We start from the raw sequence: 16,741 nt of genomic DNA on the forward strand, positions 1-16,741 counted from the left end.
ACCTAGTTCATTAAATTCTGCCACTTTTATTTCGACTAAAAGGAAACCTCCATTTATTGAAAGGAGTGGAGGTGCGCATCCTATGGGCGAAGATGAGTTAACGAACTTAAAATGGTCCATTTATCGATTAAGAAAAAAATTTGGATAGGTACATGATAATTCGAAGACGTTAATATATCCTCATTTTTATCCCAGTGCGGGTATTGCGTATCTACATATTTTAAAACAGCGGCTAGAATTTACTGCCTTCGGTTAAAAAAATTCAAAACAAGGTTGAACGGGTCATCCTGCGGACACGGGCTGCACCGGACAACCGTGCTAGGATAGCTACTGACGTCATTGCGTGGGAGGGAGGCCGGTAGCGCCGGGCGTAGGTCAGACATGGCGGCAAAATTGATTTAAACTACTGACCTACTTTTGGTAATCAATGCAATGAGAGAGCAAACATGGATTATTTTTATTGGCCAACGGAAGCAATATTTCAGCTATAGCTCATGAACAAACGCTCGTAAGAATTAATAAGAGTTTTAAAATAGGTCAATCATAGCCTTGTTCCCTGCTACAAACCAGCAAGGTACATGCAGTTTAGATGCCAATCCTTTTAGTAAATGCACTCAATGAATGGCTTATTTATATTCGTTTATTGTATTTTAGCTAGGAATGCTAGGATGTTCCAGAAATATCACGCGTAGGCTGAATGTCCTGCGTGTAGATGCTCGTAGAAACGCATTCAGACACCCATTTGACCTAGTTACGAGACATTTAACGGTTTATGACTAACTCAGTCCAATATGATACTGTACGGTATACTGCCTCAAAATTTGCCACCAAAATGCTATAATGTTTAGGCTATCCTCAAAGATATATAATGTGTCACTTTTCTTGAAACAAAGAAATAGTCATAAACAATCCCCTTTGATTTCTTTTGCTCAAGTACCTACATAGTATAATAACAATAGGTAAATATGATGAAAGAAGTTGTTTTTGTGTGTTGGGTAATACAAGGTATAAAAGTAAACAAAATACTCAATTGCACTAAAGAATTATAATTGTCAGTGATCTCATTTTACAGACACAACTCATCGGCTGAGACTGAGCTGACGAGTTCAGAAACTGGACAAACATCAATTTGGGAACTTTATCAGGCTATAAATAACTTCCAAAATAGTTTAGTGTTTCTATTAAAAAAGATTGGAAAGAGCAAAGCAAATTCTACTTGACACATCAAGTCGAGTTAAAAGCAGAGATCAGATTAAACCTTAAGAACTATACATAGTTTTACAATATAAATTTTGATATTATGCTTTCAGGTAATCTATCACAGTCATATACACCTACAATTTACTATCTACAAATAGCCGAGATTAGTCAAATATGGAAATATAAAAACTAGAACCAAGTAGAATGAGCTTCAGAAAGGGAATAGAACCGAACTCGTCAGCGCAACTCTCATTACAATCATGCATTCAAACATTCAATTCACAACACAAAATACAACGCAAAATCAAAAATATGTTTTCTTTAATGATGACAAATAAAACACAAGTCCACTATGAGTCTCTGTGCTTATTGTAAAATTCATCTACATATTTCTTATAGGCGGGTTGGTTTGGCCAAAGATATGATGCTTGTTGATTTAAAGGACTGTGTGTGTTGGGCTCGGCTAGCAGGCTCTGGATGGACAGCAGCACTGTGCGCACGTCATACAGTGCCGTCCACTTGTCCTTCAAGATATCTAAACATATTAGCCCGCAAGTGTCTACGTTAGGGTGAAAACAAGGTGTGATGAATTTCACCATAGGCGGGGCATAGGGGTACGAGTTGGGGAACTCTAGTGACAGTTTGTACTTGTGGCCTGCATATACTGTCTCCTGGGGGCCGTTAATGGTACCAATCCATTTGAACAGATTCTCACTCTCAGGGAATGCAGATATACCTTTGTCAGCACAGCGCATCAACTCCATTAATTCTTTTTGAAGCCTGCCAACAAAGAGAGACATGGATTTAGTATATGGGTAACAGACACCATCCAAACATTGCCTGTTAAGTAAACCAGTTAGCTTGTTAGTTGTTGCATCTATTGTCCACGCTATGAACAAAGAAACAATATTGTAACTATGTGCTTATAAATAATAATGTAGAGGTCGAAACGCAGTCAAGATTGTTTTTTAGTGATGATACACGTCACTGAACACAGGAGACAATTTTACAAAGTCAACGTCAGTATTGTACCTCGGAGCAAAACCGTTAGGCCTCCAATGTGTTACTGCAATTTTGACCACCTACTGAGTACTGGTAATAAATGTTATTTGTCTAAAAGCAAGCTATACACGATAAAGATAGGATTTGGGGGATTCGAGAAATAACAATGTCGTTTCACTTACCGTTTGCTGACGGCATGATTATCTTTTAGTTTTATCGTATCTTCATTTTGTTTCGCTGGATTTGACGACGACGCGTAATGTGGATTGATATTTTGAGCCATAATAATTGGAGCAAATAAAATCAGAATCAGATGCCTCCAATTCCACCAAATTTCTGTTATCCGAAGACAACTTCCTGTTTAATTTCAAAAAGCTCAATTTTTATTGGATATTTTCACACACATTTGACAGCGGTATGTAATGGCGGCAATCTACGTTGTAATTAGCGCCATCTACAATTCGACAATCCGTTATCGACTGTTTATTGTAACGTCTATGGTCTACTCGATATTGTCTATTGAAATTCAATTCATCTACGATTATTATTATTATTTTTTAATATATTTTGTGCTTTATATTTAAGACTGAAGAAATATATAATTGTTCAATGAGGGGTACCCAATAAGTCGAGAGTTAAAAGTAACGTTGAGAAAAACGCGCGGGAACTACTATGCGCGCCTGGGTAAAAAGTAGCCTGCAGATTTCCTTGTTTAAAGGATATCCAGTACCTACTGGGTAATAACAATTAGAACCTAAAGTTGCCCATGTTATGACAAACCGAGTATCAACCAGCAGGCCAGTACGACCTAGAATTCTCATTGAAGAAGAGGATTTTCATTGAAGGAGAGATTCATGAAGTTTAAAATTGGAACCGTCGCTGCAACATCTATCTAGCTAGTATATAAGTAATATTACTTGCATAAATCCATGCCGTAACTCATCCATACTCTGTACCTTGAATAGACCGACACTGCTGAATGAATTCCAAAAAAGTTAACATCGGGCGGTCAGCAGAAGCTAGTTTGATTTTATAGGCAATGCTTAAAAAGCAATAAACATGGTATGTGCTATACAATATTTGTAAGGATAGTAAAGCTATCCAAACCATTATAATATTTAATTTGAAACGACCGGCTTTCTAAGTTAAATGCTCCAAATACTAAGATTGGTCACTTTCACTTTCTTTGTTCATTTGAGCGTGAAATTGAAAAATCAGTGACGGGATTATTTAATAAAAAAGGAAAAGTGCAGCTAAGTTTGGCTGCGTAGTCTATTTAAGATGCTGAATTCGTTAATTACGCTTAGTTTAGATGACAAGTTTGAGAAGTAACATTTGTAAAAAGCGTTGAGTGACTGAAATGGCATTTAAGGTAAGTACAACAACATGTTCATATTATTTAATTTTATAATATTCGATCAATAAAATTACTATATATAATTATAATAACTTTAATAAGAGTAATAGGATGTTTTTTGTAAAAAGGATTTTCCGAATATCGAAGTTATAATCCGTAAATAAAAACAGGATTCGTAAGCTGTCTATGGTCGCGTGTTTTCTCGTTATCGTATCGTGGTTGTCACTGTCAGTGTCAATAATATCGCGCAGTTATCGCTTGTGGTGTGCAATTTTGTCGATTTGTGGTGTTTTTCTTGCTAAAAGTGAAGATTATTTTAATCTTTTACATCTTTTTAACACTACAGTGAACGATTAAATATGCCTTGTCTAGTCATATTCGAAAATAACTTTATAACGGGGCTGGAGTGTAAAGATGTGTCATCGCTAAAGCGTGATATTTCACAAAAATATGGTGTTCCGATAGAAGATTTGTCTGCGACACTGAACGGAAGGCCCGTGTCTGACAGTTACGATGTTACATCAGACAACAATGTTGTTAGATTGGCCTCTAAGCTCGTTGGAGGGAAAGGCGGATTTGGATCTATGTTACGTGCCATTGGAGCACAAATAGAGAAAACTACCAACCGTGAAGCTTGCCGAGACCTATCAGGTCGTCGTCTACGTGACATCAATGAAGAGAAAAGGCTTAGGAAGTGGTTGGAAGGCCAAGAAGACAGGGAAAAGGAGGCAGCTGAGAGAAAACAGAAGAAACTCGAGAGATTGGTGGCAGAACCCAAGATTGAGGTCAATTTGAACCCTGCATATGAAAAAGAGCGTCAGGATCTGCCTGAACGTGTGAACTCGGCAGTAGAAGCCGGCTGGCAGGCTGCTGGATCATCAAATGCTTTGAAACGGAAGTCTGACAATGAGAAAGCCAAGCCAAAGAAGGCTAAATTATGGATTGATGCAGAGTTGTCGGACTGCTCCTCACTGAGTGATGATGATGAAGAGGAAGTTCCCGCTAAGAGTCCGGGACAGCAAGTGTCCACAGACAGTGGAAATGAGTCCGATAGAGCCTCGGCTAGCAGTAAATGAGATGAAAATACTGTGTTATAGACTTTAATTATTTTAATATTCTTTTATTGTAATTTTATTTAATAACTACTATAGTTTAAATCTGAGGAGATTTAAAAGTTTTATAAATTATGTTAGGCAATAGGTTTTTAATGGACTCTAATGTTTTGTGTACTTTCATGAATTCATGTTGAAGGTATTTTATTTAGCAAATGTTTCAAGATATTTTATGTGTAAATAGTATGAAACTGGCATTTTATGTGTTAAAAGGTTAAACTAAAGTAAATTCAGGATACATTTCGGGAGTTTTTTTTATATAACATGTCTTGTTGTTTCTTTTTTATTAAATATGACCTCTGTCATTAGGTAGAATTTTATCACTTCAAGTAAATTAAGTAATTTTAATTTATGTATATGTACTCAATAAATTTTTTCTCAATAAGTAGGAAATAAAATCTATTTTAAGTAAATTGTGTTTAATTTTGTTCCTATACTTATGATACTTTTTTCCCCAGTATAGTAACACAGAGATGTTTACAATATAATAAACAAGACTGGATTCATAGGTAATACTAAACTACCAGCCCCGGATCTAGGGGGGGGGCAAGCCGGGGCCCATGCCCCGGGCGGCAAATTCAGGGGGCGGCAAAATCAGGCAGCTGCCTGATTTTAAATCCTACATCACAGATTACCATAATAGTTACATACAGGGCCGTCTTAACCTATGGTGCAGGGTGTGCCAATAACCCGGGCGCCTCGGTCTCAGGGGCGCCGCGGGACGCCCCACCATCAGGAAATTTCGATGAAATTACACCCGTTTGATATGGAAGTTCCATTGTATCATGATACTGACAAGCAAGGTTTCTAAAAAAGTTGCCTTCGCTTTGTTTAATTGATAATTTAGATTATTTTTCACTTTTAACATCCTCCAAATAAGTGAAAAAATTCTCGCTCGCTACGCTCGCGGCTAAATGACAATGTATGTGCCATTTTTCTGATGGTTTATTATTTTAATTGACGCACCGAATCAACGAACACAAATGGCACTCGCTCTAATCACGGTTTCTTTTTATTTGTACATAATTGCCAGTTTAATTTGTGAGTCTTCAAAAAAATATCTTAAAAAAGTTCGCGCTCGCTGCGCTCGCGCCTACTTGTTGCTTGACAATGTACTTAATCGAGTACTTTTGTGTCGTAGGCTCAAGAAATTTCATGCTCGCTTCGCTCGCGTAATATTATACAGACATACCTTGTTAGCTTCATAAGTCAAATCCACACTGTCTTACCTTTTATAAATCAAGAGTAGCAAAAAAAAAATTTATGGAGTCCTCAAAAACAAAGACTGCTTGCACAGCGCTTTTTAAAACTTAAGTATTAACTTTTTGTGTACATTAATCTGTTTCGACTTTCATAACTTAAACCTGGCCAACAGTTTAAGCCTACAATGATTTGGACACTTTTTAAGTCATTTACCTACCAAAAAAGTGACTTTCGTTGGTGAAAATAAACATAAGTAGGTAGGTAGGCGGGGCGGCATTTTTCAGTTTTTGCCCCGCTTAAAAAAAATTGAAGATCCGGGGCTGTAGACTACAAAACCATGTTGTCCCATAAAGTTGCTGAATTTCATTCAAATTGGTTTAGGTGTTTTTCAGTGAATGCATAACAAATAACTGGTTAGAATTTTTACTTTTTTAGGCACAAATACATTTTTAAGGCATATAATTTTATAATTAATCTCTCAGTGTGCTTTCATCTAATTAAGTAAAAATGATGCATCTTCTAGAGGGACATTTGGACGGCATTAGTGCTCCTGTCGCTGTTGGTGATCGCGGCTGCCAGACCTCAGGAGTTCGAAGACGATGATGAGGATCGACATGACGGTGCCGATGACAGAAAAGGTAATAAACCTCGTTGATGAAGGGATTGATATAATGAGCATATCTATATAAATAAAAATGAATTGTTGTTCGTTAGTCTGATTAAAACTCGAGAACGGCTGGGCCGATTGAGCTGATTTTGGTTTTAAAATGTTTGTCGTAGTCCAGGGTAGGTCCAAACCTTGAGCAAATAAGGAAAAGGCGGTACGCAGTTCGCCGGGTCAGCTAGTATTTAATAAAAACAGAAATAGCTAATCTTAACTCCAATAAACTTAATGAAATTGTGTAAGGTACTTTGCGCGCCAATCAAGTTTCTGTCAATAAAAAAATGGCACGAATGTGAATGCATGCTATGACAAAATGTGTAGGCGTTATATTCGGCGTGTTAAAGTGTATTGTTCTCAACTCTTACAATTCCTTAAATTGGTAAAAGTCTTATTTATATTATGATATTTGTATAGCAAGCAAAAATAATAAAACACATCCTTTGTCCACACACACAATTCAGATAAGATATCCGACATGGGTGGCGTTTGCCTAACGTGTTGATTTAGGCTCAGTTTTTTACAGTTCCTTAGTCCATATACAAAAATAAAAAAGGTCATAATAGTTATCTACGTTTTAGAATAGGAAATGTGTTTGTTATTAAACAAAATGCCGGAACTAACCGCTTTTATTTGTTCCACAGACGACCCGGCGCGCGTGCAAATAAAAGTTTACAGAGGGCCAACAAAAAATGATGGATACGCCCCTTGGGGATTCTGGGTGAAACAACCTTCGGACGACGAATAACTGCTTAGTTTTCTGTTAAAAATGTTTATAATATAGCTGAAATTACGTAGACAATACTGTATTATTAAAATGTTTTAGTTTATCGTTAGCAAATAAGAGATGGCGCCACTGTTTTCGTTTGTAAAACCAAAGATTATTGTTAGTTACTTTGTTTTATTGTTCATTTGTTAAATTTAACTAACTAGTTAGCTATGGTTTTCTTAATGGAAAGTTATTTTTAATTAAGTAATAGATAAATAGCTTAGCTAAATAAATGCTAGTTTTATTGAATAATTTTGGGGTAAGTATGTATAATTAACCTACCTACTGTTATTGCATTGTCAATTTTCTTATCAGGAAACTAGATAGGTAATAAATGGCTCGTGCGTGAGCCCAACCTATTTCCTTGAAAGAGGTAACAACATATGTGACAAACTCAAGGTACGTATCTACCTAAATTCTTTTACTTAACAACAATTAATTTTAGTTAAATGCAGATAAGCAGGAAGGTTCTATCAAACAAAGCTGGAAAATAAATAGGAATAGACAATAATTTTAGATGATAATGAAATATATCCCTCTAATTAATACCAATTAACAAGGAGGTATCTAGCGTTTGTTAATTTACCATACAGGGTTACTGGTAACTCGACGTATTCCTTGCAGGACATCATAGTAGGGTTAAAATGCAACAAATTAAGCCACTAAATGTTCTACCGAAATTCAGTAGTTTTTGAGTTAGTAAGGGTTTTAAATTTTTGTGAAAAATCCCAGATTAAATTATTTGAAGCCAATTTGAAAATTATTCACGGGGCGACTGTACTGAAATTGAAATTATTATCATAGTTGACACCGTAGCGGATCGTTTTTAATAACTAAAAGTTCAAAATGACTAAAACTTTGGTGAAGATCACTAATCAAACATTTTTTTTTTTGTAATTTTTGCTATTACTTCATACAAAATGTTGTCTTAGCACAAAAAAATACACTACACCAGGTGTACAAATTATTAGAAAAATATCCTTGTCTTATCAGCTATCCAAAAAGGTATGATGGTCAATACTTTTGCGTGTGTGACAGGGAAAGATAGAAGGTTTATGGGGAGCAGCTAAAATTGCGAGACGGTCAACCTATTGTTTTAAATTCCTATTATTCGTAGTTTTTACCTGCGTTTGAATTCCAAACACTCGGCAAGCTTTAGGATTGGTCACTATTGTTCCCTCGGTACGAGACAGGGTGCGACTACACAAAATCTGGTCGTCAGCGTTAGTTAGTTACAACTCTACGTCGCGCAAGTTCGTGTTTTGTAATCTGGCTATATCCTTGACTGTTGCTCCATATCTTGCTCTTGTGTTGTTCTGTGCGTTCATAAGTGCTGACTATGGCTGCATATTCTAATCAAGAATACGCTGACATATTGTACTGTTACAGACTTTGTGACGGTAACGCTGCTGAGGCACGAAGATCCTATCAACTGCGCTTTCCAAACCGCCGACTCCCCCACGTTAGTGTCTTCGGATCGACTTATCGGCGATTATCTGAAACTGGCAGTGTTCAAAGAAGCAGGCAAATTGACACTGGTCGTTCTCGGAGATACACGGCTGAGGACGAGGAGCTGATTCTTCAGCGTTTTATTGACAACCCCAACATATCTACAAACATGGTAGCGCGTGAGCTTGGTATGTCACAGTGGAAAGTCTGGTCTGTAGTTCACTTGTCAGGCCGACATCCATACCACTACCAACCCGTGCAGTCATTAGAAGAGGGAGATCCGCAGAGACGGCTTGAATTTTGTCGTTTCATGCTTAATGCCGATGCCGAAAGCGAAAACTTTTTGAAAAACATTCTGTGGACCGATGAGTCATGTTTTGACCGTGATGGTATCACAAATTACCACAATTTACATTACTGGGCACCGAAGGGAGAAGGAAACCCTAAGAAACTGAAACCAACCGCATCGCAGCGTAAGTTCTCGCTTAATGTTTGGATGGGTATTGTCGACGATAAGTTAATAGGCCCACATATTTTACCCCGAACATTAAATGGGGAACTTTATGAAGATTTCCTAAGAAATCATTTAGCAGCACTGCTCACGGATGTACCCGAAGAAAGAAGGGCAAACATGATATACCAACATGATGGATGTCCAGCCCACTTCCGCATCACAATTCGACAATTGCTGGATGAAAACTATCCAAACCGATGGATTGGGCGCGGTGGGCCGATTCCGTGGCCTGCACGAAGCCCTGATCTGACGCCGCTAGACTTTTACGTCTGGGGTCATATGAAAGACCTAGTTTATGTCACCCCCGTAAATTCAATTGAAAAACTAAGGGAGAGAATAACAGATGCGGCGAATCAGATGAGAACCACAATCACATCAAGAATCACAAAAACCGAAGTGAGGAAGCGAATAAGAGCATGTATTCGAAACCGAGGACAGCACTTCGAACAAGACGTGTGAAATAATGTTATTAAAGACCACAAACTCATATTGATTAAAAATAATGATAATGTTCACGAAATTGTTTAATTTGATTTTCCGAATAAACACCTTCTTGTACTAAAGCAACAACGATTTTCATAATGCAATCCAAGACTTTGTATTAACTTTCATACTATTTTGGATAGCTGATAAGACAAGGATATTTTTCTAATAATTTGTACACCTGGTGTAGTGTATTTTTTTTGTGCCAAGACAACATTTTTTATGAAGTAATAGCAAAAATTACAAAAAAAAAAATGTTTGATTAGTGATCTTCACCAAAGTTTTAGTCATTTTGAACTTTTAGTTATTAAAAACGATCCGCTACGGTGTCAACTATGATAATAACTTCAATTTCAGTACAGTCGCCCCGTGAATAATTTTCAAATTGGCTTCAAATAATTTAATCTGGGATTTTTCACAAAAAATGTAAAACCCTTACTAACTCAAAAACTACTGAATTTCGGTAGAACATTTAGTGGCTTAATTTGTTGCATTTTAACCCTACTATGATGTCCTGCAAGGAATACGTCGAGTTACCAGTAACCCTGTAGAAGTGTTGTTGAAACTTGTTTTGCTGTGTGACCTTTTCAACTCCAATCAATTTATCTAATGCTCGCATTTTTCTCGTCACCCACGTCTCGAGGGAAATTTTAATCGAGGTTAGCCTAGCTTCCTAACAGTGAAAGAATTTTCAATTCGGTACAGTAGTATAGGGAGTAAATAAGTACCTATATATAGGTATAGATAATGAAACAACGCTTGATATTTTTATAAAATGTATTTCACTATTCATTAAAATGATACCTAGGAAAACAACAATCATAATCTAAAACTATGACTTAAAAGAAAAAGCTTTTCAGTTTATAATGACTCAGTTTTCCATAATAAAATGGAATAATTTACTCAGCCGATGCTTTATCTTCTCTGTATTGGTTTTCGAAAAGGTTAATATTGTGATTGTTAAAATAGCTCAGACAATCCCTCATAATGAATTCGAAATTCATATTATGCATTCGGAAGAAGTCCAATGGCTTAACTCTTAGCAAATCCTAAGCCAAATATAGACTCAGAACCAGTTTTTCTTCAAGTGCCATTGTTTATCTCTCTCCAATAGACAAGCGTTTTTAAATACGAGCTCCTCATTCTCAATCTCAGTAACCCTTCAAAGAAAAATCTGGAGCAAACATTTGACAAAACAACGCTTAGTACACAGCAAGAGCCATGAACCAACCAAAACAATAATTAAAATATTGGCACACACCGGCAATCGTCTTGTACTTCAATATTAATGTTTCGATGCAAGACCAGGCGTGGTAGATTTCTGCAGGAGTCAGGCCATGGAGGGACGCGAAGTTCCAGTAGACGCAGCCGGCTTTCCACCAAGGTTTGAAAGGAGACAGTCTACTGTCGTGAGTGAGGACCAGCCCCAAATGCTTGTGGGCCACTAGATACGTGAAGTAGATGTCTTCTAGGTGCACTATGGGCACGCGCAGGGCTCCTCGTAAGATGTGTTCGATGTATTCCCCTGAAATTATGGATACATATTAGAAAAATCTATTACTTGACCAATGTATAAAATTTCGCATCAATATCATAAAAATGAAAGATCTCAACGTCCATTTTGTTCTTCCATACTTTTCTATTTACCGTCATCTCACAAGTAACATTCTTTGTAGCCTTATATCACATACCTACTCCATCTATGGTCTCTCTGTTAATCCCTTTGTAACCATCCCCGTACACAGTCCTCACTTATACACATTCCAGAGCATTATGTCACAATTTGATCAAGGTTTTCGCTACCAAATAGTTTACCTTTAATAAGATATCCAGCGCCGCTAAGATAGGTGGGCATTTCATCGTCATACCGCTTTCCAGCATTGTACCCCTTCCTGTATTCATCTCTAAGCAAATGTGTGTCGTTCAGAGCGTAACCTGAAAAAGAACGGGACACGGCAAATCTCATGATTCATTCTAGATACACAGACACGCAGAACAATAGTTTCTAAATGGAGGCTTACCTACTGTTCAAGGGTGCGTCAAGTCAGTCAAATTCTTTAATGCAAATATGCAAATAGACGCAGAACATTTTACTAGGTACATTCATTTTGATAGGTAGGGCTGTGCCACGTCTATGCAAAGAAGTAGATTTTCCTTTCTATGTTTTATTTACTACATAGGTATGTAATTAAAATATCAAAAGCTAACCAACGAGGGGGCGATCAAGATGTTGCCATATGACCTTGTTGAGCATCCAAGGGTTCACCATCGCATTGTCCTGAGTCTTCAGCATAAAGTGCGCTATCGGGCACCTCAGCAGGGTATACTTCATCATCAGCGCAGTCTTCAGGGTCTGGTTCTCTTTTTGATCTCGGAAATCGAAGACCAACAAGTCGTGGTACTCTTCAGCTTCTCTGGTGTTCTCTGCCTGTCAGTTTTGTGTAAAAATAAAGGTAATAACGGCCTGCCTTGACTGCGCCCGTTGTGTACCTATTAAAACCTTCCTTATGAATCTCTCTATTGGCGAAAAACACAAGAAAAGGCTTGTTATTGTATTAGATAGTCAGTTTTTTTTTTTGTTGCAATGAATAGCTTTTTATCATCATCATGTGCTGCCACGACAAAACATCTAGACCGACTCTCAATTACCTACACATGAAAGTTGGAAGTTCCTCAAAAGTCTCACCAATTGTTTTTCCCTATCCCCGTAAATCCCCATCACGAACAGGGTGGGCTGGTACAAGCCCCATGTCTCTCGGACGGCGGTTCGCTGGCCAGCGCGCGGCGCCGTGGTCGATACCATGATGATGATGGGAGCATCCTTGCCAGGGCCACATGGCGACTCTTTCGGTTCCAGCAGGATACCACTGGAAAGATGAAGGTTAGGAGAAAAAATTATAGAGTGGGATTATTTATTTATACGGTGCCATAGTAGCAATGCATGCATACGTATGAACAATAGCACTTGTGACAATATCATCAACTGAGATGTATGCCCATTATAAGTAGATGACTAGGTGATATTCAAACGGTTCTGAATTCTATAATTATATTTTGTTTCTTTCAATTTAATTTTAATTGCGGTCTGTTTGAAAGAAACACCCGGCTCTCGTGCATTGCTGGGGAGTTTGTTCCACCACTTCTTCTTCCCAAAAACACATAGGAAGTGGTGAAGGGCGTGCATTTCGGGGGCTATCTTTTGTAAATTTGACCGTCAAAAAGTGCTGATTTTCAGCCTATTCTGAATAGATGACTTTTTATCTCAATTTTTTTAGTAACTGTTCTCACATTTTATCCAGGTAGTCTTGCAGGCTCCTATTGACCATGTAATGTCGGGACAGCTCTGGCGGCGGCAGGAGTGCGTAACCGCTCCTCACCACGTACCACCACAGTGGGGGCCACAGCACTAGCAGTAGAAGCAGCAGGGTTGGCAGAAGCAGCACGTAGCGGCGAGGACCTGCAACCGTTGCTGAGTGAATTGGTTGTTGCAGTAACGCGTAATAACGCACACTTACACCTACTTGTAGAGTTCATGCAATACACGATATGATATGATACGATAGATATGACTAGGATATTCTAGTGTACCTCAATGAAAAAAACTTTCAGAATCCAAGTATAGGCTACTTCTTTATATAAAGTATTAAAATACATAAAAAACCCCGACCGCTATCTGTTAGGTATTCTGTTGACGTTAAACTCAAAAACCACTAAGCGGATTTTCATGCGGTTTTCATATTCGATACCTATCTACTTATTATTCACATCCGTGGGAAGTGGGCCCGTTTTGGTTATTGTATTTAGGTAAGTAATAAAGGTATAATACAGCCTGTATACATTATATAATTTCAGTTTATTTATCTTTTAATCAAGTACCTAAGTGTACTAATTACCCTACACTACTAAACAGTGTAATACCACTAAACTCTTTGAATAGTCGTCGACAAACTTGAGGTAGGCCAGCCATTTCTGTAAGATGATCCTCAGTACAGTTTTCAGTAATACTGACAATCTCCTTGGCACACAGCTACGTTTCATTCGTAGGATTTAAACGCAGTTATTTTCCTGATATTCAATATTAATGTTGATAGCTGTAACATATTAATAACTCTTTTTATTGTCCTACTGCAAAGGCAAAGATCTTTTTTCACAGAGAAGGAATGAGCGTTAATCACATCGCATGCTCAAGGCGGATTGACGGTTTCAGACTTAATCCTGGTTTCCTCAAGATGTTTTCTTTTACCTTTACTCAGTCAGTGGTGTCCACATACACTAAGTACATTAACTGAAAAACGTTACATTGGTAATTGCTGGATCTAGAATCGAATCTGCACGCACGTACTTGGGAGCCCCAATCTATCTTATAAAGACGTAAACCTTACTGTAAAATATAGCCAAGTAACCTTAGTATAACAATGTCGCGTTAGTATAAGAATCCCATGAGCGAAGACAGATTGCCGGGAATTGACAGGGTGTCGCCGTCGACGGACACGTCTGGGAGGACATCATCATCATCAGTATAAGAACACTCTAATTGTGTCTTAGTTATCATTGACTGTTACTATTACAGCCTTTTTATCGTCCCACTGCCGCTGCACAGACCTCCTCTCACACGGAGAAGGATAATCACTGACTAGACTACTGAAAAGAAAAACCAGGAAAACACTGGGGAAACCTGGATTTAAATAGTCTGAAGTAGTCTATCCGCCCTGAAAAACCGTGGTGATTAATGTTCATGCAATCTTTTACATATTTAACACAATGATTTACCCTTTAAGGAAATTGACGAGAAAATTCTACAGTTATTATTTTATTTACTGAGATTCTGTCTGTTAAAAGAACGTCACAAAAGATGTCAACATTTGACTGTAGCATCAACTTTTTCATATGTGTCTCATCTTTATGGCAACAAATAGGTTTTATGGGGACCTACATCTAGAATTTTTAAGATATTTGTCTTTGAGAACATATTTACTCATCTAAGATTATATAAGGTACCTAATTATTTTTGTTGATTCCATAACTTCTGCCAACCACATTGGCCTTTGTAGGTCAAATTACGAAAAAACCGGCCAAGTGCGAGTCGGAGTCGCACACGAAGGGTTCCGTACCATTATTTAGAAAATGAGCAAAAAAAAAAATACTTTGTTGTATGGGAGCCCCCCAAAATATTTATTGTATTCTAGTTTTCAGTATTTGTTGTTATAGCGGCAACAGAAATATATCATCTGTGAAAATTTCAACTCTAACTATCACGGTTCATGAGATACAGCCTGGTGACAGACGGACGGACGGAGAGAGGAGCGAAAACAATAGGGTCTCGTTTTACTCTTTGGGTACGGAACCCTAAAAAAGAAAGGCTTATAAAGGCTGTTGTGAAAAGTCCGACGGTTCCAAAAAAATGAGTCCCATGGAGAAGTAGCTACTTATGTGAAGTAAAAACTAAAAACAAAATGAGCATTGTTTTCTAACTAAGTTATTACTTATTACAAACATACCGAATGGAAATTGGAACTATCGAGCTACTTAATACAAACAACCTTTCAACTTTTACCACATAACAATGAGTCAAGTGTAGTATTTAGGTATTATTTTACCTAAATATCAAACAATGTGTGGAGGTGAGACTATCCGCCTAGAAACATGAGGGGTAATGTTATCTACTCAATCTAGGGTCATTTTGCTAAACGTTGTAATTCAGCTAACAGTGTTTTCATAACATTGCAGTTCGCGCCCAAAACAGTACAGGAGCGCTAAGACTGCGCTTTTCATAGGCGTTCGATGAAGAATATTCTATTTGTAGAGTACTGTACTGTACTGTGTAAACTGGGTGTTTAGGATTAAAGAAACAAGAGCTACAATCTACAGGTAGGTCCTTGTAATTATTTTGTTTTGATTGCGATTTTGCATCCGTCATGATTCAATAATATCACGAAGCATAACTCTGTAGGTATCACCTCGGATAAAATTAACACAAACAAGACAACAACTTGTAAGATCTAAATGAAACATATGTAAGTAAATATTTATTTTAGTTAAAAGATAAACAAGTATAAGCTATTTTTTGTTACAGTGAATAGAAGTTCAGCGGCGGCCCTAGCCATTGCGAGGCTACGTGCGGCAGGTCTATGCGAGGCCCTTTGTCCTACGTGAAAAGTATGTGTTGCGAGAGTGGGCTGGTGTTTAGATTTAGCTAAACGTCATGTTTGAGGAGAAATGGACAAGTTAAACAAATTAATAAAATTTTATTTTTACTACATTCAAAGAATCACAAAATTAACAAATATTAAAATGATCTGATGCTTGCGACTTTTCTTAAGACTAAAATCTTTAATTAAAGCAGAATAATCGAATGAATGAGCAACGTCGTTTTCGATCGAAAGAATAGCAAGGGCTGAAAGTCGATCTTGTGTCATCGAATTCCTTAAACATGTTTCAATAATTTTAAGTATCGAAAAACTGCTTTTTCGGTATTATTGTTTTATTATTCGAATTCTCAAGACTATTTCGGTAGTGGGATAAATTTCAGTAAAATTATTTTCTAATATATATTTCAGCACCGAGATAATATTCAGCTCTTCGTATAACTGATTCAGGGCCGTCTCTAGCTCATGTAGCGCCCGGGTGTACTATGAGTTATTTTCTTGTAAATAAAAGGACTTAAAGCGGCGCTACCTTCTAGGTTCGGCTAAAAAAGGGTGAAAAAAATAAAACAAGTGAAAGGTAAAGCACCCGCGAGCGTAGCGAGCGCACAAATTTTTGAGGTTTGGGTCACCCAAGCATCTAAAGTTGTATAACAAACAACAGTGCAAGGGGAAGTCGCGAGCGTAGCGAGCGCGAAAATTTTTGAGTTTTGAGACATAAAAGTACTTTAATCAATTTAGAAGGAAAGGTACTGTCACGGGAACAGCCGCGAGCGTAGCGAGCGCGATTTTTGTTAAATTGTTTGTTTAAGGACTCTCAGATTAAACTCGGAATTAAGCAAAAATAA

At 37.6% G+C, this 16,741-nt stretch overlaps 4 protein-coding genes across 4 annotated transcripts; 1 reads left to right on the plus strand and 3 right to left on the minus strand.

Annotated features, from left to right (window-relative positions):
• Positions 1 to 1,026: 1,026 nt before the first annotated feature.
• On the minus strand, positions 1,027 to 2,639 carry LOC124641542 (ubiquitin-conjugating enzyme E2 C). The gene is made up of 2 exons (XM_047179642.1): positions 2,385 to 2,639; positions 1,027 to 1,980 (listed from the first exon to the last, which is right to left on the minus strand). The coding sequence occupies exons 1-2, from the start codon at positions 2,483 to 2,485 to the stop codon at positions 1,551 to 1,553; spliced, it is 531 nt and encodes a 176-aa protein (XP_047035598.1). The 5' UTR covers positions 2,486 to 2,639; the 3' UTR covers positions 1,027 to 1,550.
• Positions 2,640 to 3,780: 1,141 nt separating this feature from the next.
• On the plus strand, positions 3,781 to 5,084 carry LOC124641554 (replication stress response regulator SDE2). The gene has a single exon (XM_047179655.1). The coding sequence runs from the start codon at positions 3,919 to 3,921 to the stop codon at positions 4,633 to 4,635; it is 717 nt and encodes a 238-aa protein (XP_047035611.1). The 5' UTR covers positions 3,781 to 3,918; the 3' UTR covers positions 4,636 to 5,084.
• Positions 5,085 to 10,693: 5,609 nt separating this feature from the next.
• On the minus strand, positions 10,694 to 11,605 carry LOC124641561 (beta-1,3-galactosyltransferase 1-like). The gene is made up of 2 exons (XM_047179662.1): positions 11,566 to 11,605; positions 10,694 to 11,275 (listed from the first exon to the last, which is right to left on the minus strand). The coding sequence occupies exons 1-2, from the start codon at positions 11,603 to 11,605 to the stop codon at positions 10,953 to 10,955; spliced, it is 363 nt and encodes a 120-aa protein (XP_047035618.1). The 3' UTR covers positions 10,694 to 10,952.
• A 348-nt stretch (positions 11,606 to 11,953) lies between these two features.
• On the minus strand, positions 11,954 to 13,717 carry LOC124641478 (beta-1,3-galactosyltransferase 9-like). The gene is made up of 4 exons (XM_047179547.1): positions 13,669 to 13,717; positions 13,039 to 13,207; positions 12,437 to 12,617; positions 11,954 to 12,178 (listed from the first exon to the last, which is right to left on the minus strand). Exons 1-4 carry the CDS (start codon positions 13,715 to 13,717, stop codon positions 11,954 to 11,956), a joined length of 624 nt encoding a protein of 207 aa, XP_047035503.1.
• Positions 13,718 to 16,741: the final 3,024 nt, after the last annotated feature.

Source organism: Helicoverpa zea, chromosome 22 (assembly GCF_022581195.2).
Source record: "Helicoverpa zea isolate HzStark_Cry1AcR chromosome 22, ilHelZeax1.1, whole genome shotgun sequence".
In the NCBI taxonomy this organism is placed as follows: domain Eukaryota; kingdom Metazoa; phylum Arthropoda; class Insecta; order Lepidoptera; family Noctuidae; genus Helicoverpa; species Helicoverpa zea.

Coding starts and splice junctions, on each gene's coding strand:
- LOC124641542 (XM_047179642.1), bottom strand. CDS start 2,485: ATGGCTCAAAATATCAATCCACATTACGCGTCGTCGTCAAATCCAGCG. Junction 1,981..2,384: donor AATCATGCCGTCAGCAAACG/GTAAGTGAAACG, acceptor CTTTGTTGGCAG/GCTTCAAAAAGAATTAATGG.
- LOC124641554 (XM_047179655.1), top strand. CDS start 3,919: ATGCCTTGTCTAGTCATATTCGAAAATAACTTTATAACGGGGCTGGAG.
- LOC124641561 (XM_047179662.1), bottom strand. CDS start 11,605: ATGCCCACCTATCTTAGCGGCGCTGGATATCTTATTAAAG. Junction 11,276..11,565: donor CGCTGGATATCTTATTAAAG/GTAAACTATTTG, acceptor CCATAATTTCAG/GGGAATACATCGAACACATC.
- LOC124641478 (XM_047179547.1), bottom strand. CDS start 13,717: ATGGCTGGCCTACCTCAAGTTTGTCGACGACTATTCAAAGAGTTTAGT. Junction 12,618..13,038: donor CAAGACTACCTGGATAAAAT/GTGAGAACAGTT, acceptor TCATCTTTCCAG/TGGTATCCTGCTGGAACCGA. Junction 12,179..12,436: donor GGGATAGGGAAAAACAATTG/GTGAGACTTTTG, acceptor CAAAACTGACAG/GCAGAGAACACCAGAGAAGC.